Source organism: Strigops habroptila, chromosome 7 (assembly GCF_004027225.2).
Source record: "Strigops habroptila isolate Jane chromosome 7, bStrHab1.2.pri, whole genome shotgun sequence".
Lineage (NCBI taxonomy): Eukaryota > Metazoa > Chordata > Aves > Psittaciformes > Psittacidae > Strigops > Strigops habroptila.
Genome location: NC_044283.2, coordinates 15,757,036 through 15,781,184, shown reverse-complemented (window position 1 = coordinate 15,781,184; position 24,149 = coordinate 15,757,036). Strand labels below are relative to the sequence as shown.

The 24,149-nt window shown below is 37.1% G+C and overlaps 1 protein-coding gene across 5 annotated transcripts in view; it reads right to left on the bottom strand.

Moving 5' to 3' along the window:
- Window positions 1–24,149, bottom strand: part of CC2D2A (coiled-coil and C2 domain containing 2A) — a 56,710-nt gene that overhangs the window by 14,936 nt on the left and 17,625 nt on the right. For all 5 annotated transcript variants that reach the window (XM_030492074.1, XM_030492073.1, XM_030492075.1 and 2 more), the window contains 15 exons: window positions 22,437–22,543; window positions 19,373–19,513; window positions 18,814–18,970; window positions 17,687–17,922; window positions 16,600–16,777; window positions 15,209–15,365; window positions 13,932–14,079; window positions 11,494–11,632; window positions 10,502–10,705; window positions 7,184–7,276; window positions 5,176–5,267; window positions 3,289–3,456; window positions 1,703–1,808; window positions 223–332; window positions 7–103 (listed from right to left, as the gene is read on the bottom strand). In XM_030492074.1, the coding sequence (XP_030347934.1) occupies window positions 7–103; window positions 223–332; window positions 1,703–1,808; window positions 3,289–3,456; window positions 5,176–5,267; window positions 7,184–7,276; window positions 10,502–10,705; window positions 11,494–11,632; window positions 13,932–14,079; window positions 15,209–15,365; window positions 16,600–16,777; window positions 17,687–17,922; window positions 18,814–18,970; window positions 19,373–19,513; window positions 22,437–22,543 (2,133 nt within the window). The remainder of the gene's footprint in view (window positions 1–6; window positions 104–222; window positions 333–1,702; window positions 1,809–3,288; window positions 3,457–5,175; window positions 5,268–7,183; window positions 7,277–10,501; window positions 10,706–11,493; window positions 11,633–13,931; window positions 14,080–15,208; window positions 15,366–16,599; window positions 16,778–17,686; window positions 17,923–18,813; window positions 18,971–19,372; window positions 19,514–22,436; window positions 22,544–24,149) is intronic.

The following is a 24,149-nucleotide window of genomic DNA, read 5'->3' as shown; positions in this document are numbered from 1 at the left end:
ACTCACCTCTACAGCATCATGAAGTACTTCATCAAAAACGTTAATGAAGACTTCATCCTTCACTGACTGCAAACTATGGGTGCTGTAGTCACCATTAGGAGCTCTGAAAAGGTTAAATACACCAAAAAAGTGATCTGAACAGAACTGGAAAATTTTAATACACTTGCACGCTCAAATTAAATTATCATCACTCGGAAACAACTTGGCTTCATTTTGCTGTACCTAAATGGAAGCTCAAGCTCCTCATTCCAGTTGGGGTTTGGACCCTCTGCTGTTGTTGTCCGGCACACTGTTCGCTGGAAAGAAACTTCTACAAAAGGACGGACTAAAACCTACAAACAGACATCAAAACAAAGAAAACAGACCTCATAAAAATTCATGAGAACACACTGAATTACACATTTTCATGCATTTAGAAAAATAAACATACACTTTGTGGAGATCAGGCTGATCTAGACCAGATAAAACTTCAATACACTTTAAATACTGCACTTCTCAGACTTCTAAGCATTTATGAAGCTTTAAAAGAATATTTGACATGTTAGCATTTCCAAAAGATTATGTATATTCAGAAAACTTGACATATTCATATATACTGGCAAAACCACATTTTCTCTGGACAATGGGAAAGCTATCTAATCAAAGAAGGTAACTGAAACAGAACACATGATCCAGACACCAGTGGAAAAAAGTGCACTTGTGTCCTCTTACCTGTAATCCAAGCAGCCTACTGCTACAAGCCTGGATGTCTCTGAAACTGGCTCCTATTACAGATAAGCAACTTCTACCAGACACAACAAAAGCCTAATGTGATTTAAAATGGCTTAATGGGCCATTTAATTAATATTCAAACGCATATGGCATAACCTTTTCTGCATTTCAAAAAGATGTCATTTTGAAGGGAAATTATAAGAAAAACAGGGAAAAAACACTCCAAAGAGCTTTCATCTTCATTTGGAAGGATGCTCAATTTAGTTCTCAATAGAAAGCAAATGTAGTTTCAGTATCAGCCATAAGAATGGCTGTGCTGGTTTAGACTAAGAGTACACCAGGCCCAAAATTCAGGCTGTGAAAATGGCCATCAGCAGACACAGAAGAGTAAGAACAGAGCAGGAATATATGATATTTTCTCCTATTACTTTTCCAGGCTTCAACTGTTTTCAGATGAAGGACTATCCTAAGCCTGTAACAATTTTTCTTTTCAATAACTCCCAATACTTAATAACTCTTCCAAATACTTGTCCAATGCAAGCAAACCGCTTTAGTCCACAATACACATGAGCAACTTCTCTGGGCACCTATTAAGTGCTGCCTGAAGAATCACAAGTTTCTGTTTGTTTTGAACCTAACTCCTACCAGTTTCATCTGATGATCCCTCACTCCTCTACTGAAAGAGCCAGTAAACAGTCAATCCCTATCCACAGTCTCTATATTAGTCATGATTTTGTGCTTCTCTACCATATTCCTCCTCCCCTACTCGCAGTTACTGCTGTGCTGGCTGAAAAGCCCTACCATTTTTCACTGCACATTAGTCATTCTGTACTTCTAACATCCTTACCATCCTTCTCTGAATCTTTTACAGCTTTCCGATCTTTTTGGAGTAATTGAGCAAGCAAACCAGCCTCACTAGTAAGATATCTTTCTGATGGTGAATGTTACTGTCTGTGGAAAAGAGGAATGCTCACATTGTTTGGTAACGTACCTGGCTGAACGCCCAATCTGGGCTATCAGGTGGGCTCTGAGCTGACGCAGAGGCTGCAAACATCTCATTAAAGGACCTTGAAGATTTGGATGGTTGCTGAAATTTGCTATGAGAGGAAACAACAATAAGGCAGAGAACACATTACAAAATATAAACCCTTCACATTCTGTATTAACCATTCTGAATTCTGGAAACACTTCTGATACTTTAATGTCATGACTTTAACCTTGGAAAGATATTTATTCAATCAAGTAACACAAAAAGAATGCCAGAAAGGGGTAGTGAGTGTACAGCTCTTGTATGCCTCATTGCAAGAGTGCTTTGTGCCTGGAGGCCTTCTTTTCTGAAGAGCTTATCAGGCCAGATTTTGTTTTTTTTCCCTCTCCATATAATCTTTTTGAGCTACAGGTTTTTCAGTTCAAGGAGACGAATCCCCACAGAATTCATAAACAGTGTACACATCATGGTATTCAGTCAAGGCCTCTTCAACAAAATTAAACCCATATGAGTATTACACAATCAGCAACCCATGAGTGAAATAAAGTATATGTTAATAGGCTTATTTTTATAGTGTTTCCATGTAACTTTTTTTGTAATAACGCCACACTAGAGATTGTAAAAGAAAGACTATTCATGGAGAAAGCAGCTCAAAACAAGGTATCATATAATGCAAGACTGGGAGGGGCTTTAGTTATTTTTGTAAGACTGATAATGAATTGAAATTTTCATCTGTTCCTTCTTATCAACATGTTTCTAATATGAATTGCTTTTCCCAGTATGAACTATTTACAGAAATCCAAGAGAACCTTTATTATAGCAAAGAGATAAAACAACAGAAAATGCTAAATTCTGCATGTACAGTAATCAGTCAGCTTGAAAATACCTCTGAGTTAAATGCAAGGTGTATTCATTTTGGGGGAGAGAGAGAACACTGCACTAATATATCAGTTCTGGAACTGAACCAGATAACTGTTCACAACTCCAGCATCTCTGCATGACACAGCATCACGCAGTGCAGGCATTGCCTTAATTTGCCTGAAGGTAATGGTCACCTTTGAAATTAGTCAAAGCCAAATTAGGCTCAGCCCATTAACTTAAACAAACAGTTCATGAAGGAGAAGAACAACGTGCTCACTGAGGAGGCAAATATAATATCCCTCAATGAAGAACTGGATTTTTTTAACACTTATGTCTGATATTAAGATATTATGAATTAAAATTAATTACCTTAGTAAAACTAGGAGACTTGCTTAAGGTATAATTCGCCTGATATTACCAGAGTCATAAGGTTGTTAAAGATGTAAGTTATCTTTCAGACAGTTTTTTCCCCTGAACCAAATTAAGAGAGTTTTTGGTAAAACATTTCTGGAATTTAGTAGTTACCGATGAATGATCATATTATTCTACAAACTCACTGAACAGCGGTTCTTTATCACTATTAGTAGAAAGATAAATGTATGTCTGTTTTTATCATGAGGATCAAAACAACCCAGATGGCTGAATTTCAACATTAGTTGCTTCAGCTGTCCTCAAAACAGCAGAAACCAGAAAACGAATGTGTACGGGAAACAGGCGTTTAAACATACCCCATCACTGGCTTTCTCACTGGAATATCATAAGCTCTAACGATGTTCACTAACAGTTTGACGTCTCCATCTGATAAATTCTGTGCCGTGACCTTCTTCCTTTCTTTTCTTCTTGGCCTTAATGGTCGTTTTGGCTCTGCCAGTTTAAAGAGGCTGAGTCCCAAAATACTAGTAACCATGAAACAGATAGTTAGTCATTTCTGCATAGAATCCAATATTCTAGTGTTCCCATGACACACATGCACATTAGATATACGCTCCTGTTAGTGCCACACAAAACTAGGAAATGTCAAAATGTTTTAATTGTTTAGTACTACACGATCCAGTTTTGTCTTCTAGTTCAGAAATTCTAACTTAAATGAGCAAAAAAACTTTTTTTGGGGGAGGGGAGTGTATATGTTTGGGTTTTGTTTTGTTTCTTTTTTTCCCCTAAACTAGGTAAGATACAAGTATGACAATTACACAACTTCAAGATAGAGCTAAACTACAGTGCTATAAACAAGGTATCTAGCAGATAACAACCACTGTATGGAATAAGCAAAAAAAAAAAATCTAATTACACAGCTATGAACAACAAACAATAGGCTATAGAAAGGAATCATAATGAATATGCCACAACATACCCTGGACCCTCAGAACTTACAACCCAAGGCAAAGCAGAACCAAAGAAAAAACAAAAACAGGAAAAGAATAAAAAGCAGATGTATGTTTTAACACGTCACTGATATTAACTGCAGGCATTCCAAAATCTACTTTGAAAACTGATAGCCAATGTCATTATTTCCTTATACATAATTAAACCCCTCAGAGTAATTACTGTTAAAATAACACAAAACCATGAGTTACTGAAACATCTCACCAAGTAGAGGTTTTAAACAAATCATGGTGTATTTTAAGTTAGCTAACCATATAAATCAGCAAATATGAATTAATATTCATGACAAGAAACTACCAGTGAAGCATCTGATTTTAAACAACTCCAAAAGCTGGTTATAGACTCATTTGGTTTCTTCTATTCTGTGATGTGAAAACATGAGCTAAAAAGATGAACTCTTTTGTAAGAAAGCAAGTCTCTCTATCTCCAGCAGATGGGACTGTTTAGATTTATATTGCTGACTGAAAAACCTCTGGCTGCACTTAAAGGGTGTCATGTTTATAGTGAACACAAGCAACTTCTACATGGAAGAAAAAATAAATTCCACAACTTGTTTGCTTACACAGCTTTTAAGTGAGCAACTTTAAGAGTCATCTATGCTGTGATGACTTATAAATGTCAAAATCAACAAGTATGGCAACTGGAACAACCATTCAAAGAAAGGCTTAAGTAATTAAAAAAAAATCTTAACAGAAAAAAAGAAGTAATTTCTAAACCCTGAAAGTGAACAGCATATGACAATATTCAGCAACAGCAAACAAATACATGAGAAGTAAAATAAAGAAAATGACTGTTAAAAAATATCTGTTGCACATTATTTGCAGGGCACGTGCTCTGCCTCTAAGTGAGCATCACCTATAGAAGCAGCAGTAGTGTTACTGGCTCCAGTGCTTGTCTGGTATTTGGAAATCATTCAGTCTGGCACCAGCTAGGGCTATGGTCAGCTAATCAGATCACAGCCTGATGCATTATATCCTGCTAAATCTCATTTCCATGCTGCCACACAACTTCTGCCAAAACCAGACTTTTTCTTAAAAAAGTTTTTACACACTCTGTGTATCGATACCCTGTCTGTACTGGCAGAGGTGCACATAGTGACTGGAAGTTTATATATATATAACTGATGCAAAATCGCATCAGTTTTTAGGCACATCAATGCTTTGCAAGAAAAGATCAGTTAGTTTTACAAGATTTTTTTTTTTATTTAGAACAAATGAAGACAGCTCCCTTACCCCAGGCTGGGAATCTCCTCTTCATTAACAAGGTCAGAGAGAATGAAATGGTGTTTTGCTATGAGGAAACGGTTTATTACTGATTCTCGAACCTGTGAATGCAGAGAGAGAAGAGACAAAAATACATTTCTAATCCAAACCAACTGCAAATATTTGCATTCTGTCTATTAAATACAAACAAATCTCCAAATATTAATTATTTTTCCCCACTTTTAAAAGACTCACAGTCCAAGGAAAATCTGCTTTCCACCAGATCCTTCTTTAAAACATAATGTAAGTTCATTTTACAGATATCACGATTTCCTAGAAACATACTGGCTAGCCTGATACAAGAACATATGAAAGCACACAATCAGAAAATTAAGTCTTACCTGCTTACAGCTAATCATCAGAAGCACTCACAACAATAAATGACACTAACACACATCTCTCTTCCATGTCTAAATGAAGTTGAAGAAAAGGCTATACAGAAATCTATATGGTATTAGTTATGGGGAATAAAAGTAACACTTTGGACTGCAGAACAATCAATGAAGCCTGTATTACAAACACCATGATCTCAAATAAATGTTTAAAATCCTCCATTCCTTTAATTTCTATGCTGAGGTCACAGACTGAAGCAGAGAGAGAAAAGTCTTCCCTTTTCTCCCACCAACAATATTGAAGCAGATTGACATAGTGCCTTTGTCTTTTTTTCCTACTACGAATGCTAGTAATGCCTTTATATACTGTGCTATTGCAGAACAGCAATACCAAAGGCCTTTCTGAAATACATCTCCCCCTTTGTTATTTATAAAAGATTTTATTCAAGTTATTCCTATTATATCTTTGTTTTGAAGTCACAGGCACATAAAGATCACATTTCAGGGTGAACTGAATTTCAGTTCTGATGTGAAAAGTTTAATTTTCAAGCACACCTGACAATTTATAAAAGTGCAAAATACCCAAATATTATTCTAAAAAAGGCTACTTGTATTTGATCTACAAGAGTGACAAATAAAGGTACCATAATGTTTATTACCCTGTACTACTATAGCATTATTTGGTGTGCTGCATAAACCGTATGTTTGAGTGCACACTCAAGTATCAGACAAAACACATGGGGCTGACACGGACATGACAGCTTTGTTAAAAATAATGTTTTTTATATTATCATACTGAATCTGGGCTCTGGCACTTGCCTGGAAGATTTAAACACTCTTCACTGTCTAGGATTCTTTTACAAACCATTCTTTCTAACAGACAAATCGTTTTGTCCTACATCATATCAATGTTATCATCATACTGTATGTTTTGCTGGCTATGCTTTAATACACTTCTTGGTGATCTCCAGTACTGGTAAGAAACTGGTAGCCATGTTTTGCACTTGCTATTTTGCCAAAATACTCTGAAATAGCAAACTTTTCTTGGTTATATGACCAATGTTTTCCTATAATTTTTACCCCTAGGATTAAAAGAATGTCATCCCAACAGAATGAACATGCCAGAAAAATAAATTAAGATAAGGGGGAGATGATGTTACTCTAATACCACAATGAAGGTGATGTGATGGAAGATATGCCCTCTGCCTCAGGCTGCACAAGACACTCTGTGTATCACATTTTTTGCAGCGGTTAGGGCCACTTTCATGGAGATAATTAAGTTCTTAGCATCACAGCTTAGAAGAAGGAAAATAGGGAATAAAGGGAAAACGATGAATACCTGGGACACAACAGTACAAATCTCCAGGACACTGGAGCAAAAAAGAATTTACAGAACTGCTAGAAAAATACAGCATGGCTGGTCATCTTGTATATTGCATCTTTTTCAGCAACATTAAATGAGCCATTTATAAACCTCCACTTGTTTGACTAGACCAGTTTCAGGCCCAACTTGAGACTTTAAATATCTCTTTAAGTCATGTTTAGAGATGAACCAGTTTTTAGTATTCATGGAAATGAAGCTTCCAAGTATAGAAGCAACATATGGCCTAGAGAAATATGGTGGAACCATATTTTTTGCAGCTTACCTTCTGTAGATAGTTGGCAACAACTGCTCTGTGGGCATCTAGGTAATTCTTGCTGTCAACCACATCCCTCTCTTGTAGTCTCTTCTCATAGTCCTAAAGATATTTACAAGAGTTTGTGATTCAATATATATTCAGTGCTTTATCACATACACGAAAAATGGCAAATGTTTCATTAATATTAATGTGTGGATCACTATAAACCAAAACAGATGTCAGAGGTTTATAAAGCGATTTTTAATGCTAATGTATACAGCAATAGCACTGCTAAACTACCATGAATATAGACAAGAATTCCACTAAGTTACAAGCTTCATGTGGTTTACATTATTATGAATAACTTGAAGATTTCCCTCTTTTTAAAGCTGAACTTTGACCTGCTGCTGTAAACTGAAATTCCATTTGAACTGGAAATGGCTTCTCTTACTGCAGCTGCAATAGCTGCAAATATAAAGGAGAATCCTTTTATAACAGAAGTGATGCAGTATTTATGGAAGATGACCCAAAATCTGAACTGTGTTTTAATACATATAACTAATGACATAACTGTACTGACAGATGCAACTTTTATTCACAAGTTTCGGAAGGTGTCTCATAAATTAAGAGAAGGATAGAGCTGACATTCAGCTTCCAAGAAAAACACAGAGCCTACAAGTCCAGGGGGTCTCTGCAGATCTGCAGCTTAATGGAAGCCTGCAAATCAGGTTGGCTTTAGAACCACAGCTATTTATCACTTAAAAGCTACTCAGTAAAATTATTTTGGGGCTGCCAGGTCAAGAAGCATGTGGAGAAACTGGATGGGGTTCACTAAAGGACTAGTAAGAAGTCAGAGGCCTAGAGAACATGACCTACAAGAACAGGTGAGAATCTTAGGATAACGTAGGTTGGAAGAGACCTCTGGTGGTCACCTGATCCAAACCCCACTCACAGCAGGAACAACTCCAATCAGGATGCTCAAAGGCCTTTGCCAGTTGAATTTTCAGTATCTCTAGAGATGGTAATTCTACAAACTTGCTGGACATGTTCTAGAATTTGAATACATTCTTTGTGAAAAGTGTTTTCATTATATCTAACCGGAATTTCTCTTGGAGTAACCTGTGCCTGTCATCATAGAATCATAGAATCATAGAATCATAGAATCGTAAGGGTTGGAAAGGACCTTAAGATCATCTAGTTCCAACCCCCCTGCCATGGGCAGGGACACCTTGCCCTAAACCACGTGGCTCAAGGCTCTGTCCAACCTGGCCTTGAACACCGCCAGGGATGGAGCATCCACAACCTCCCTGGGCAACCCATTCCAGTGCTTCACCACCCTCACTGGAATGGGTTGCCTCATCTCGCCTCTAAGATGAGTCTCACTGTTTACTCTGCACTGTCTCACTAGGTACCTGAAGGAAGCTGTAAGATTCCCCACTTAGCCTTGCCTGCTTAGGCCAAAGCAAATCTTAGTCCTTTCAACCTTTCCTTGTACATCAGGTGCTCCAGCCCTGCAGATATTCTGGTAGCTCTGTGCTGGACTTGCTTTGGTATTTCAGTATCTTTCTTGCACTGGACAAGGTGTTCAACTCAGTCTGGTCAGGAAGAGATTAAAGACCAATCCTGTACCTGCCCACAACTATTTAAATTGGTAGAGCTTGCCAAACTCCTCTCTCTAGTTCCAGACAATATAACAAGAGAAAACAACCATTAAATGCATCTTGGATGGCTCAGGTTGGACAGGATTTATTTCTTTTTTTATAATCACTGGAAAACACTGGGACAGGTTATCCAGAAAGGCTATGGAATCTCCCATTGCGAGGTTTTCAAAACTTGGCTAGACAAATACACAGCTGACCTCATTTAGTGCTGGCAACAGCCCCACCACTTCAGCGTAAAGTGGGGCTAGCTGACCTCCAGATAGTATTTTCCAAACAATATTGCCACAGTTCTATGAATTTTCAGACTTCTTTGCCAAATAGCTAGTAAACCACCTAGGAACTATTCCACTTTAAACTTAGTTTTGAAGATCATGTCATATAAAATTAACTCAGAATGGGTGATCATGGGTTTATCCTGTTTAATGAAAAAAAAAATAAAAATCATAGAATCATAGAACCATAGAATGGTTTGGGTTGGAAAGGACCTTAAGATCATCTAGTTCCAATCCCTCTGCCATGGGGGAGAATCTGCTCCAAGATTTTGCCAGGCACAGAGGTGAGACTCACTGGTGAAATATAATGAAATAAACCAATTCTTAAATGATAGTTTTCAATTTTGAACGACACCATGAAATGAACAAAGCCTGTAAAATCAACTGGATCAGAAACGTGTATCGAAGATGTGGCACTTCCTTTAATAAAAGATACAAAACTAATCTAAAATTTAAAAAGGAAAAATATTTATTGCAAAGAGCCAGACATGACTGAATTAATAAATACCTTTTTTTTTTTTTGAAAAAAAAAAGAGATAATCCAAAAGAAATGGAAGAAAGAAATTTTTCAAAGAAATTTATGTAAGAAGAAGTAGGGATGAAACAGCAGTTGCCAGAATCAGAGATGAAGGCTGCATGTGGTTCTGAACAACCTGATCTAGTTGAAGATGCCCTGCTCACTGCAGGGAGGTTGGAACTAGATGATCTTTGAAATTCCCTTCCAACCCAAACTATTCTACGATTCTGATCTGCTAAGGAAATGAACACACTACAACGCTCCTTAGCTACATTAATTGCTAAAGCACAAAAGCATGCGTGACTTAACACTAATAATGGAGTTGAGATTAAAAATACTTGAAGTATGACCCAAATAAAAAATGCACACACTGCATTTCAGTAAGGTAATTAACAGACAGGCAAGGACAGGGTAGGCTAATTGGAACAATGTACTAAAACATTGCAGAATAACTGCAACACAAGCTGTAGCAAAACATAAAAAGGTTTTAATTTTTGTTAGTCATTGCTTCCAGCAGCCTCCACAGAAAGGGCTCAAGAGTTAGTAAGCCTAAGCCTGAATTATCTTTATATTATCTTTCTATATTTGAAATCACTTAAAAAGAAATTAAAAAAAAATGAAAGGCCTCTTACCTTTAACAAAAACTATCTCAGAATTTGTCTACAGCAGTTGCTGTGATTTATTTTTCTCCTTCCACAGTATAGTTGTGGAAATACTGCCTTGGAAGGAAGCTGCCTTAGAGTAAAGTAAGACTAGAAAAGACTGAAGGAATAAAATTCTAATTTCTTACATATTGGCATAGCTGTACATTCTTTAAGGGGCCAACCAAGTTCATTGCAAGTCAAATATTATTAGCATTGAAACTAGAAAAGAAGTATTTCAGGTAACATTCTACCTGGAAGATTTTCTCACTGATTTCTCGTTCATGTAAAGGGACTTGCTTATAGTTTCGGAACTCTGACACCTCCTCACTTCTGAGCTGCAAGAGCCGGAATCTCTTTGATCTATTAAATTCCTCATCAGAAACAAAGTTAAATTCTTGCTGCAACTGTTCCAACCTGAAGAACTCAGGAACCTGGGCCTCTCCACTCGTAGCAGCCTAAATTAGTAAAAAAAAATATTAACCTTTCCATACAAAGTGACAAAAGTCTATAAAATAACTCCTGTAAGTCTTACTTGCATATGGCAAGGATGGTCATTTTAAGCAAACGCGATTGAGACAGATCAAACGGAGACTGAAATACCAAGTGTTTTAAAGTGGGGTTTTGTTGAGCAAAGTAGACACATTTAAGAATACAATAAAATTCTATTTCCTTGTAACATAAAACAATAAAGAGTAGGAAAAGTGTAACACAGTAGAGTAACCGAGGCAGCTGTACTATAAAGATGATTCATTTACACTATTTCAGCTATGTAAATAGCTCCTCAATTTGATGCTTAGAAAAGCTGCAATTTCTACAACACACTAGATCTCTTTGTGCAGTTGTCACTGTGAGCAACTTCTTATTTAATACCATACAAATGCACTGGGAATATCCCGGCCCCTTAAGGAAACAAACTCAAAACCTGTATTTTTTTAAATTTATAAATTAATCAGCTTACGTATTCCCTTATAGCTATTTTTCACTATTAAAACATTACTGAATAGATTAATAAATCATACTCATTAATAATTAACCCACTACTAAATGGATTAATAAATCATATTTTAGTAGACATTTTGCTTAAGAATCACATAAGTGAGTGTTCTTTGCTTCTTACCACTTACACTAACACAAATTCAAATGCTACTACCCCCCTGGCATGCACGCAGATGGCCTGGGAAGGTACTGGTGACTAGGTGTTTCACAGCTCCATTAGCCCTACTGCTCTGCAAAAGCCACTTACCATGATCAGCTGCATCAGAGCTGCATTGCTTGGGTCATTTGGATCAAGTTTTGCTTCTGCTGCCCACTTAGCTAGTTTCTTCATGTCAGTTAAGCCTGATGTGCCAATGGATGCAATAGCATCAATGTTTTTTAAAGCACTAGAAAGACAGAATTGACCAGACTTATACCTAAAATGCATATGATTTAGCAATATTAAAAAAAAAAAAGAAGTATTTAATACAATCTCAGGAAAAAAAAACCCAAACCAAAAGTTCCCCACAACCTGATTAGTAAATTCCACTACACAATTCTTAGTTGCAGCTTTGCAACTGAGGGAATTATGAATCGCAAAGGAAAGCAAAGGGGAAATATGAAGGAATTGGTGGAAAAGAACATCTATATAAGCTAGTAAGGTACTTACTGATACATTTATAATATACCTACGGTATTCCATGTTGCTTCCTTGTAATCAACAACATGATAAATTGCCTCACAAAAGCAATGAAAGCATGAAAGTTAACATAAAATATTTGGCAATCCATACTGAAATGTACTTCTCAGATACAGTCCTTGCTTGCCCTATGTCTTAAATCCTGTCTTTGACCTGTTCCCTGGATGGCTTGCTCAGACCTGCATTGTGGTCTTGGCCCTTCCCTGCTGTTTCTGGATAGATCCTGGGGCCTGATTTCTCCTCTTGCCATGTCTGGGACTGCTGCCAGTACCCTGCCCTGCCTGTCACCTTCAGCTCCTGCAAAACTGCGTGCTGGCTGGCAAGGACACCAACTGTGCTGGGGCACCCTTCTCCAGCCTTCTCCCTTGTGGTGCAGCCCTGCTTTTGGTCCTTCCTGACACTACGAGTCCTAGTTCCACTCCTTATCCTTTGGATGCTCCTGCTCACTTTCTTACATTCACAGTAGGCAAGGAATTATGGCAGGCAGTATGAAGGCCATTTGTACATTGACTTGCTGGCCAGGCTGCTGGCATCTTCTCACAAAAGCCACCCCTGAAGCCCCTCCACTACCAAAACCTTAAAACACTACCAAAGCCACAAAAACCCAATACACTAGAACATACATGTTACTAATCAAATACCACAGAAGGTGGATGCTGCCCTTTCTCGCTAGGAGTGGTAATTTGAATCTTTGATCTCTGCTTATCTGAATGCTTTTAAGAAAGTCTTAAGAGCTTATGGATCTTTCTCAGGCTTGGTTAGAATCAGTCAAATATCCAGTAGTTACTGGAGCAGCACATAAAGTGGTAACATCAAGGTTTTATCTTTAGGCATCAGTCCTAAACAAATGCCATTCAATCACAATTGTGTCGAAAAGCTGATGGGCAGAAAAAACTAACTTTAGGCATGAAAATCTTGCCTCTGACTTTCACAGCAAACAATGGAAAGTCATAGAAGACTGAATCACTCTTTAGAGAGGAACAAAGCAGCATCTTTTTCAGCTAAGTTCCTTCTGAAATTCCCTATTTTTCCATTTACTACAGTGATTAGTTTCCTGAGTTTAAAGTTAGCCTTTGGGAATACATCCTTATGTTTTAATCTTACTGAAGTCAGCAGGTTACTCATATGCTGATGAGCAAATTACTCGCACAGCTGCAGCTTGGGTCAAAAGTAGTAACATATTGATTTGGATGCCAACGTCTAACCTCTAAATAAATAAAAACCTGTCAGAATCTAATCAGCTGGAAGAGGTACTTGCTCAGTGTTAATAAGTTCGGGAAAACTCTTAAGGCTTTACAGTGAAGTTACCCGAGGACATCACAAAAGCAGACTTTATGTATCATCTCCTTGATTTTATTGTAATTATATAAAAGCAACAAGATGGACAAATAATGTACAATATCCAATTTGCAGCCACAGGGCAAATTAGATTGTTTTGACTAGAATAATATACTCATTTCTGCAGGTCAACAGGCTTCTGATGGAGAAAAATCATAAAAGTATTATCTTGGAATGATTCGACAGACGAGAATTTTGCACTGATTAATTCACTAACAGTGTCAAGCCCCCACACTAACTTCTACTGCTTTCATAGCGTAATCTTTATCATTAATTATAGAGAAGGCATTTAAAGCATGTGTCCCAATAGCCTCCCAAATACACTTCAGCTTAAGAGCTGGAGCTTCTGCTCTGAGCAAAATTACAGGAAAGTTTCTTCCCAGTATAGACATCTTCTATGAGAAAATCATAAAAGTATGTTAATCAGCTTGAGTTTAACTTTAATATTGTCAATAAATAATATACTAGAAGATTAAATTTCTAACTAAAACTGGTTTACCAAAACTGCGTACCCTAAGACATCTGCAGGGAGTTACAGCTCAAAGTGAAATATCTAAACTTAAGGAAAAAAGATGATGATAAATCCTTGATTATGAAAGCCCAGGGTTTTTTTTAAATACTAATATAATCAGCTTCCCCTGAATCACTGAAAATTCCTACCATATTACCTTGAAATGCCTGTGTTTTGCTGAGACACTGGAGGAATTAAAGGGATTCCTTTTTCTCCAACTGCCCAAGAGACACTATTGGATACTTTCCCAGAGGTCATCAAAGTCATTCTGTTGCTACCATCAGCTTCAAATGAAAAGGACACACCTATCAAGGGAGAAAAAACCCCAAAGTAGTATATTTATGCATTCAAACACAATGTCTGAACATTTTCAAAAACACATCCTGAAAATAAGTAGTCAATGAGAACAACTGGAATAATCTCCCCAGAGAACTGGTGGACTCCCCAGTGTTGGACACTTTTAAGATTTAGCTGGACAGGGCACGGAGCCAGCTACTCTAGGTCATGGCCACGAAAGGTTGGACCAGATCACATTTGAGGTCCCTTCCAACCTGGTATTCAACACTTCTATGAAATAACCTTTGTCTTTATACAAATGGGGAAATGTCAAACAACTTGATTCTGCTGCATGCTGTGAGGAAGGACTCTGCTCTACAAAAAGAGTGAAAGACTCTGTTCCACAAAGTCTTCCCCAGAAAGGCTTTCCATTTGGGTTGGAAGGAAAGGCTATTCCTTGAAAGCTATGCCAAGAGCTTTTTTTTCCTTCACAGATACACACTAATATTTCTGGTAGTTTTCCAATTCAGCATACTGTTATTAATGAAACAGAAATTCAGAGTCAAGAAAATAATGCATGACTAAAAAGTCAGTCCTAAAGCTTTGTGATTGCATGGACAATCATCACGGTCAATGACACTTACACACGTATTTTTTTTAATGATTTTTTTACCACATTTCTTTCCTCCACAGTTCTTTATTTATTCTGCTCTAGCTTGATCTGCATTTCATACATGGCAAATTTATGCGAGTCAGTCATCTCATACTGCTGTTCAAACTTGCATAGAAAGTTCCACATGCTACTATTTATTATTCCTGATTCCCTTTTTCCTTTCTCTCCCTTGTTTTATCTTTCCAACATCCCAGGGATAAAATGTGTTGCAGGATGTCAACAAAGCAAATAGGAAGACAAAAAATTACTCTGCATATACACTTCTAAAGCCAATTCTTCAGTGGTATAAAACATTAACGTCACCGGAGCTATACTGATTCATATCATGTGCTTGCTCTGCAGTATCAGAGGCCTGATGATTTAAATAACGAAAAAAACCCCCCACTCTTAGCAGAATTTACTCTGAAACTTATACCAGCCTGTTACTGCTACATGGTTTCAGTGAAATAAGACACACTGAACTGAGAAAGACTGAGAGACCCTACCACTCCCAACTCCTTCATGGTCCAACATCACACGCTGACTGCTGCTGAACTCAACCTCTTCCATAGGAGCACTGCCTGTCAGAACTGTAGTCTCAGGAACAGGTATGAACACTTCAGCCAACAAGGTGGTACTGCTCATACCCATTGTTTCATATATCTAGAAAAAAACCATGGTGACAGACATAATAAAAACAGATGTACTCATGAGAAGCTGAAAACACAGAGTATCTGAACAAAAGATTTTACTATGACTTAAGCATGAAATAATTAAGACAACTGTATTAATTTACTTTCTGAATTACCCAATTAGCAGACATTTCAGCTACCAGCAGCTGTTGATCTGAATTCTTCCTAGAAATATATTCTCCTCACCTTTCTAATGCAGCAGAGAATAATACAACAAACTCTAGGCTTTAAAGAGTGCCGTACAATACGTAACTTGTGACAGTCACTGGCATCAGGTGAAGATGCCAAAGGGATTCTGCCTCACTAATTCTCCCCTACCATGAAAGGCAGGTACACAGTCCCTATTTTGGCAGTACTGCAGGATGCTTCCCTCTTCTCTGGCCAGTTGGAGGCTCAGAGTGATGTGAATGATTTCTCCATTCAGATGTTTTTAATCCAAGAAGCTGGTATTTCTTTTCCCTTTCAATCTGTGCGTTACATAAATTGAGCAGGCAAGGGGTATACACTCTCCTAAACTACCAGCAGTAAGTCATTAATGACAGAGGAAGTCATTTAACAGAAGTAGAATCCTGACCATAGTTCTCCTAAGAATACACTGTATTGGCTCTGAAAATTATTCATGTGACTCATTCACTAGTTCTTACTTGGAATAGAGGGGGTGGTGGTTTGACTTAACTGCACTGTTGATCAAGTTAAGTGCAGTTATGGACATTAGTAACAATGAATTTTTTTTTATTATACCCCTCCAGCAAACATTATGATGATTTTGCTGTGTGGACAATAATGTTTTAAGAAGTCCATTTTGGCAAGTTCATCTGCAACATATATCAGTTTTTCTAAAATTAAGAGGCTGCTCCAGTAACATATTTAACCACATGTCCCACTTACTTCATTTTCCCCATGCTGCCGTGGTCACTTTATATATAACATACACACACACATATATATATTAAACACATAAACACACACACACACATATATAAAAATATGTATATATAAAGCACAAGCATCAAAAATGTAGCAGGAAAGTTAAACGTTTGTGACTGGAGAAGCAAGGAAGGGATATAAGACTGATGATTTACAACGGGTCTTTCACAGGTTTTTCAGTCTTTACAACACTACCATAGAGCAAAATACAAGCATTACAAGAGTAACTACATTTCATATTATCTTCTTAAAATTTTCTAGGCTAAATCATTACCTACCTGTAGTTTCAAACTCTCTGGCCAACTGAATATTTGTAAATTGAAAATCTGTCCAAAGTGAACTCTGAAATCTGAACTTATTGGTCGGGTAACGGTCCTTGATACTTCTTTGGAGTTGAAAAGGACTTTTATAAAAGCTGAGCGTTTTTTCACATCTTCCCGTCGCAGAACTTCTGCTCTGTAAATATATCAAAACAAGCTGTCATATCATTTTTAATAACATTTTTATTCTTTGGTTAACGAGAATCTGATTCCTCAAAGAGTAAACAGAAGTCACCTACATTAAAATGGTACTCTTCTAAAAATGTCACTACACAGGAAAGACTTTAAAATTATTATTTAATAGTTGCTTCATCTTCTCATGAGTATAAAATGATTTAAAAATTAACATGTCATATTTTAGATCCACTAAAGCCACCTCCATATAAAAGGAGTTATTTAGGGAAACAAAATTCCCTTCTACTCCTTTCCTCCAAAACACAACAATGATACCAAATTAAGATTTAAGTTTTCAGTTGTTGGGAATGGAACAGCCAAGCAGTATTCCCTGATTAGGCTATCTGCTGAATAAATCCAAAACAAAAGAGTTTTTGGAAAGAGTAAAATATGCTAGGTGTATGTTAAATTGTGTGTATAAATGTGGAAAGTAACACAAACAAATAAATTTACCTATTTTATCTACAGTGAAATCTCTGGTTTACTACACTATTTCCCTACTTTCCCTTTGTTGACTACAGCAGAGACCTGGTGTAAAGGACTAGCTAGTGAGTGTGGTACTGCCAAAAGTGACCCAGACTTCACAGTGAAAAGAACTTCCTTATATACACACTACTGTTCCATGCAGATGCTCAAGAAACATCAGAAGGTTCAAAGGGAATGTGTAGACATGCATTCTCCAAGCCCACTATATACAAGGTTTCATGTGACTTGAAAACGAGTTAAGTTGTATCAGCTTCAGAAAGCAGTTTTATCACTAAGCTAAACAGAGCAGTGAGCACATGCTTGTGAAGCTGTCCAATCCATCAATTCATAAATAACAGCAGAAAAATCACAAAGAAAGCAATCTGCAGACCACCACTGATCTTACCGAGGACACAACTCGGTTGGAGTTATGTTTCCTGACAGGACCAGTTCAGGAATTAGAGCAGGCTCTCCAGGTTTCCTTCTGCAGTTGTCAGCTTTTTCTCTAACCTGCTGCTCGATGTCCCGACTATTGGCCATTTTAGGTGGGATGGGTTTTACACGTTCCTCACCAAGATCACAATCTTCTACTGACTCTTCATCTTCATGAATGTCTTTTTTCTTCTTTTTCTTTTTGGACTTCTGCATATAAAAATAATAATGTTCTTCCTGAACTTGTTTCAATCACTACAGTTTTTTTCTCTTGTTCTCTTGATTTACAAGTGATAAATATGTATGAGAAATTACTGTGTAAGGTTAAAATCACACACACAAAAATGACGTTTCTCTTACCCTACAGTACTACTTCAGATTCAGAATTCAGCACTGCATTCCATTCATATGTTTCAACGCATAATGTGCTTTAAACAAAACATTTATTTAACCTTCTCAACCAACTTACAAAATAAGCATGTTTCTTGAACATTCTGGCTAGCAGCAGACTTCTCATTTAGCCTGAGTTACCACATGAGTTCTGTCAGGATTGGAGGAGGGTTATTCAACCAGCAGACACAGTTCTTCGAGATACATTGTCTGCATATACCCTGATGAAGTGAATGCACATGTGCCACAAACTCCGGTGCGCAAGCTTTGTAGCTTAGCATTAAGTATTTCAGTTTGGGGACATTCCAAAACTGAAATTTACATGAGATGACATCAACTGCTTGTTCACTAGAAGCACCCCATAATTACTTTGCTTCACCACTCACACAAAATTCATCCAGGTTTTTTGTCTGCAAGAAGGACATGAATGCTGCAAAACTATCAAATTTAAAGAAAGAACTGCTGAAGTGCTGAAAATCAATAGCAGGAAGACAATGCTCAAAAAACCCACTAGTTTTAATTTTTGAATTCACAATTAATTTACTAACAAATTCTAAGTAGACAGAATGTGTCCAAATACATCACAAAAATTATGCGTAACTACCCTGAAACTGATTTTTCTATATTAGAAGGACAAATTTTCAACACAAGAACAAATTTTCTACGCATTAAGTTTTAATTTTTTTATGAAACTGAATGATTGAAACAAACCTGTGTTTTCTTCCACAATTTCCACTCTTTTAGCTCAGTTTTATACTCCTCCATTTTCTTTTCATATTCTTCCATGCATTCTTCTAGTAATTCATTTATCTCAGCCTGAATTTCTGCTTCATATGCTTCTTCATCTAATCTCTGATCAACCTCTTCCCTTCAAAACAAGTCATCAACATGTTGCATAAATTAACATAAGGGCTACAATCAAGTCTGTAATACATAAGTCTACTTCTCCATGAATTAATTTCATTATATCAAAAGTGTGTTCTATTTAAAAATACCAGCATAGATAGTCTAAAAGCTGATAGTTACTATCCAGAATGGATATCATATCATTAGCTTGTAGAAATTCCTTTCTGCTACAGTAATTACTTGTTATTCTAACCTTCCTTCCTCCCCAAACTCAAGAATAGCGGCAGGCTCAACCAGTGCTAGACACTACTCAAATTCTTACTTCTGCACCCTTCATATCAGAATTTTAAGTTCCCAAATCAACTAATCTTATTAAAACTCTGCTGATGGCAAATGAAGTATAAAAAGCGTTATCAAAACATACTTCCTCAAGTACAGTTTCATGGGTGTGTTAGTAAACTTCTGAAAGTCACGGAGGGATTTCATTTGTTTCCAAACTTTTACAATGGTCTTAAGCAACGTTCTGTCTTTTTCTTGTTCAGCATCACGAAGTCTTCTGGTTTGCCTAGAAACATACATACATATGCACAAAATCAATCAGAATTTTATAACTCAGTGGAACAACAGAGTGAAAATGCGCAATACCAACAGCCAAGTGATGTGGGTTTCAATTTGACTGATGGCTGCAGTGGTTTAAATCCAAGGAGCATAAAACCCAGACTTGAAGATGGCAGGATTTGATTTCCTTCTGTACTCGAGTCTTTTGCATTTTGGACAATCTGACTTCAATTACAGCTCATTCTCTAGGGATCCCAAAGTTTTCTGAAATGCTTATTGCAGCTGTACATCATTAAAAACATTTTAAAGCCGATTCATGTAAACAACAGCCCAGGAAACCGGCACTGCTGCTATGAAGTAATTCTTATTACACTGTACATTACAAAATATGTTTTAAACTTAACATGCTTCTAGCTCCAGTAGAAGGGGCTTGCAGAGATGAAGTAATGTAGTAAACTATGAAGTAATTTAAGTCTTCTGACAGCCCTACAAGATTCTTAACACAAACAAAATTAACAGGGTGCTTTTTTTGCCTCAGAATTGGTGTTCCACATTTTCAGCCTCTCATCTGTTTGTAGAAGAGCTATTCATTAGCACTTTAAACGATGCTAACACACTTCCCATGTAAATGCCCGTGCAGTACAAGCACACACTTTTTCCAGCACCAGTTTCCAGTACCATCTTGGTAGTTAAACATGTCTAGTAAAAAGAATATGATTAAAAAAACCCCCAAAACAACAATAGAAGATGTAAGCTAACACATTGTTACTTGTAATATTCACAGAATGTGGAAGACAGGGAGGGTGAGTTAGAGCTGAAAGAAGAAATACATCATACATTATTTAAAAGCATAAACAAATCTAGCAAAAACAATAAATAAAGAAGAAAGATAGACTTTTCAGAAAGGAATATGAGTAACTTCTCCACTTCATCAGCTAGCAATTTGAGTATTACTTATCCACGCAGCTTAACAACCTTTTCTTCTTTGTCTGCCAGATGAAGCTAGAAGATGAAACTTAAAGACACAAGGAACATACAGATCAGTAATTACACTTATCTAATGTATTCAGTTTGGAAGCAGGACCTTCCAGTAGAGAATCACCTCTGCTAAAACACATCAGCCAGAAGAGCCTGAAACCTGCAATCCACAGTGTACGCTGGCTTCCTCCTCCACAAACAAGGTCAGGAGGGCTGAAACTGCTGATTTGCAAAAATCTTCTGTATTCAGATGACATTTCTTCCTCAAACCAATGGAAAACTACCGCTCAGATTGTCAGACAGCAAAGAGTACATATCAGTTATGTTGCTGGAGGGTGGGAAGCAATTAGATTATTTTCCATGCTACACTCTCTTACATCTGTAATTTCTCATGAGTGTACTACACTGACCATCAGGGAAATGCAGTGTTAAAAGAGAGACAAGGCAGGTCAGATGTTTTTACCAACATATGCAGTCCGAATTAGTATTAAGCACCATGACAGTAAAAATTCCTGAATTCATCTGAGCCTCATGTGCGTAACAGCTTCCAGCAACAGAGCTGGAGCCAGAAAGAATTACAGATATGAAAAGCGCTAGAATAATCTCAGCCAAACTCATCTCACATTACTTACACAACTCTGATCTCACTGATTTCAGCTGAGGTTCTCCCGATTCATTACAATGTGACACTAAACTAAATCACTCCAGACCTAGAAAAACACTTAACAAACTCAGAAGGAATATTTTATCTAATTAAGATCAACCATCAAGCAAGCCCCAGAGCTGGTGCCAAAATCCAAGAATCTCATTCCCACAGTGAACCTTCTCATTACTATTCTCATGTTTTTTCTGGTGAGAGATCCTGTCTCCAAGGTATCGTGTGGTAACTGCACACCTCCTGCTCCTAGTCCTCTAGCAGATGTGTCAAGAAAATATCAGTAAAAGCTACTCCTTTTTCAATGGCAGGAAGACTTTGTCCTTCAGTATAAAATCATACGTTACAAATTCTCTGTCCTATACAGATACCAATGTATTACAAGACAGCGTGCTTGAAGGAGGAAAATCTGAAGAAGCAATTCCCAAACTAAGAGTAATGAGTGGATGAGTAAGTGTAAGCAAATGTAAATTTCAAGGCTGAAAGTAGAACTGTTATTAAAAAAAAGATTTTTTTAAAAGATTGTATTATCATGTAACCCATGACATTATCTAAACTTCTGTTTCTTTAATATATTATTGCCTACTTTCAGATTGTGAAAAACTGATAAATTTTTATTAAGTATCTACTAGTTTAAAGGCTGTTCAGCACAGATCTCCAAAATAATTTAATTTTTAGCACACTGCTTATACTTACAGTTCACCACTGTCCATCTGCCAAAAATAATACTTTCACTTCCAATCCAAGAACTATATATTCTTACTACACATTCACTGTCCAAGAAAAATAACTGTAATCTTGTAAAACAAAATTCTACCATTTTATGTATATTAACCCATTGGCAAAAATATAGCCAAAATACCTAAGAATGGGAGGTGAATCAAGAACACTTTTGTAATGAGGAAGACAACAGAAAGAGCCTAAGGCTTTTCTCTGTTCAGAAGATTACATCACTTGCATTGTTGTGAGAGCTTCATGCACCCTGCTGATTGTCTATTAAAAACTTACTTTAATTAAATTTTAATTCTGCAAAACACACCAGTAAATAGTTACTAAGTAATTAACAAAAGTTAATCAGATTAGACCCCTTTTGAATCAAGATTTCAGCCTCAACTGTATTTTCTTCATAATTTTTCTTACTCAACCTAGCAGTAAGAACTCTTAAGCCCTCACAATTCTTCTAGAGCAATTTACAGCAGAATTTGAAAGTCTGACATGAATCATATTCTGTACCAGAGTGAAAAGGAAAAAAGGAATGCAGTTTTAAAACCCAGTGATTTAATGAATCCATACCTACCTGATCTCAATTTTGTATTCAGGTATGCTCTGTTGTGCCACAGGTCTAGGACCACCAGCATCACCACTGTCTATGCCAGATTGCACGGCATTCCTCAAAACATGCAGCTTAAACAAACACACAATTAACAGATAGTTTGACATTTATGAGGCATTCAGTGTAATGGATCTTGACTTGAAAGAGCTAGTTATTACGTAACAGAAAACTTGTCTTGATTCAGTATTCACAGGGTTTTGCCATGTCTGTGAGGTGCTGATTCTTCAAGATGAAATTATAATTAGGATCCCTGGATGTACGAGGGAGATACTGACTTCATCACTGTGACAGATCTGAACAATGGGAGAAGACTATCCAGGGATTATTCTGAAAGCTTAGGAATCTAAGGGGTAAAAAAAAAAACCCAACATAAAAATCCACCTTCTATAACAGATTTTCTGGGGACAAAGAAGAGCCACTAGAGGTAACCCTAGAAAAATCAATGAACAAAAATGAGTGGATTGGGATTTGATGACTGCATCAAAGAAGCTGGGTACCTTGCAACAAAGCACTTAAGCATAACATATTGCATGTAACAACTGGAAGGAGAGAAGGTCTAAGGATGAGACAGAACTGAGAACAATGGTACAGTTCAAATGGACTTTTGAAGCCATACTGTTGAGACAAGAGGCCAGCCCTTCAACTAAGGTTTGCAAATAGGCATCAGATGATTACATGGAGGATGGACACCTAGTTTAGGAGAATGTAAAAATATACACGGCTGTGGAGACTGGAGAATGAGAATGTAGAAGACTGGCTGGGAGAAGAGAGAAAATAGGAACAGCAGTGGGAAATTAAGGAGCAAAGATTTTTGAAACAAATCTATCAAACTGGAGAGATAATGTAACTGGAGAGCAGGAAGCATACAGTTGAAAATATATATGGGCAACTACAAAATGAAACTCACTGGTATGAAAAAGATTGCAAGAAATGTTGAAAGAAAGAGTAACTGAGTACATGGAAAGCTGCTAGTGCCATCTGGGGCACAGAGAGCATGTTTTATAAAAGGAGACAGGAAGTGAAGTTTCTTTAGCCTGCCAAAATGAGTACTGAAAGGTGATGTATTTTAAGATACAAAGAAAGAGCAAGAATCAGAAGTGGATAAAGAGAAGTCCACTGGGACATGGTAGGGAAGAAAGGGAAAAGGGAAGAAGGGCTCAAGAACTATTTGGCTGCAACAGTCTGGCCATTAAAAAAATGACTGTTAGAGCAGATAAGTTTTAAAACTGCCTGTCAGTAGCAGAATGGAAGCTAAAATACCTTATTGTTAAAATCCTTTTATGAAAAATATATTATGCAGTTGCCCACAATACTGACAATGTATTGTGGAAACACTCAGGAAGTCCCTTCGACACACAGGCTCCTGTGATGCAGGCATGAAGAAGCCAAATGTCCTATTTCACTGCTTCATGTTAAACCAAAGCCAATCCTTCAGAAATAATGACAGGCTAAAGTATACCAAAGAATTATTTTGAGACACTGTATGAAATATTTGTCCAGTATTAGAACTATAATCTAATGCCTTATACCAAAATTCAGAAGTATCTGTACAGCACCTACTGACCCTCATTGTACTAATATAAAACTAACTTGCATACAATGATTATTTCTCCCTTATAACAGCCCTTTAAGGTAGAAAATCATCACCACCTTGAGTTTACAGAAATCTGAATTTAT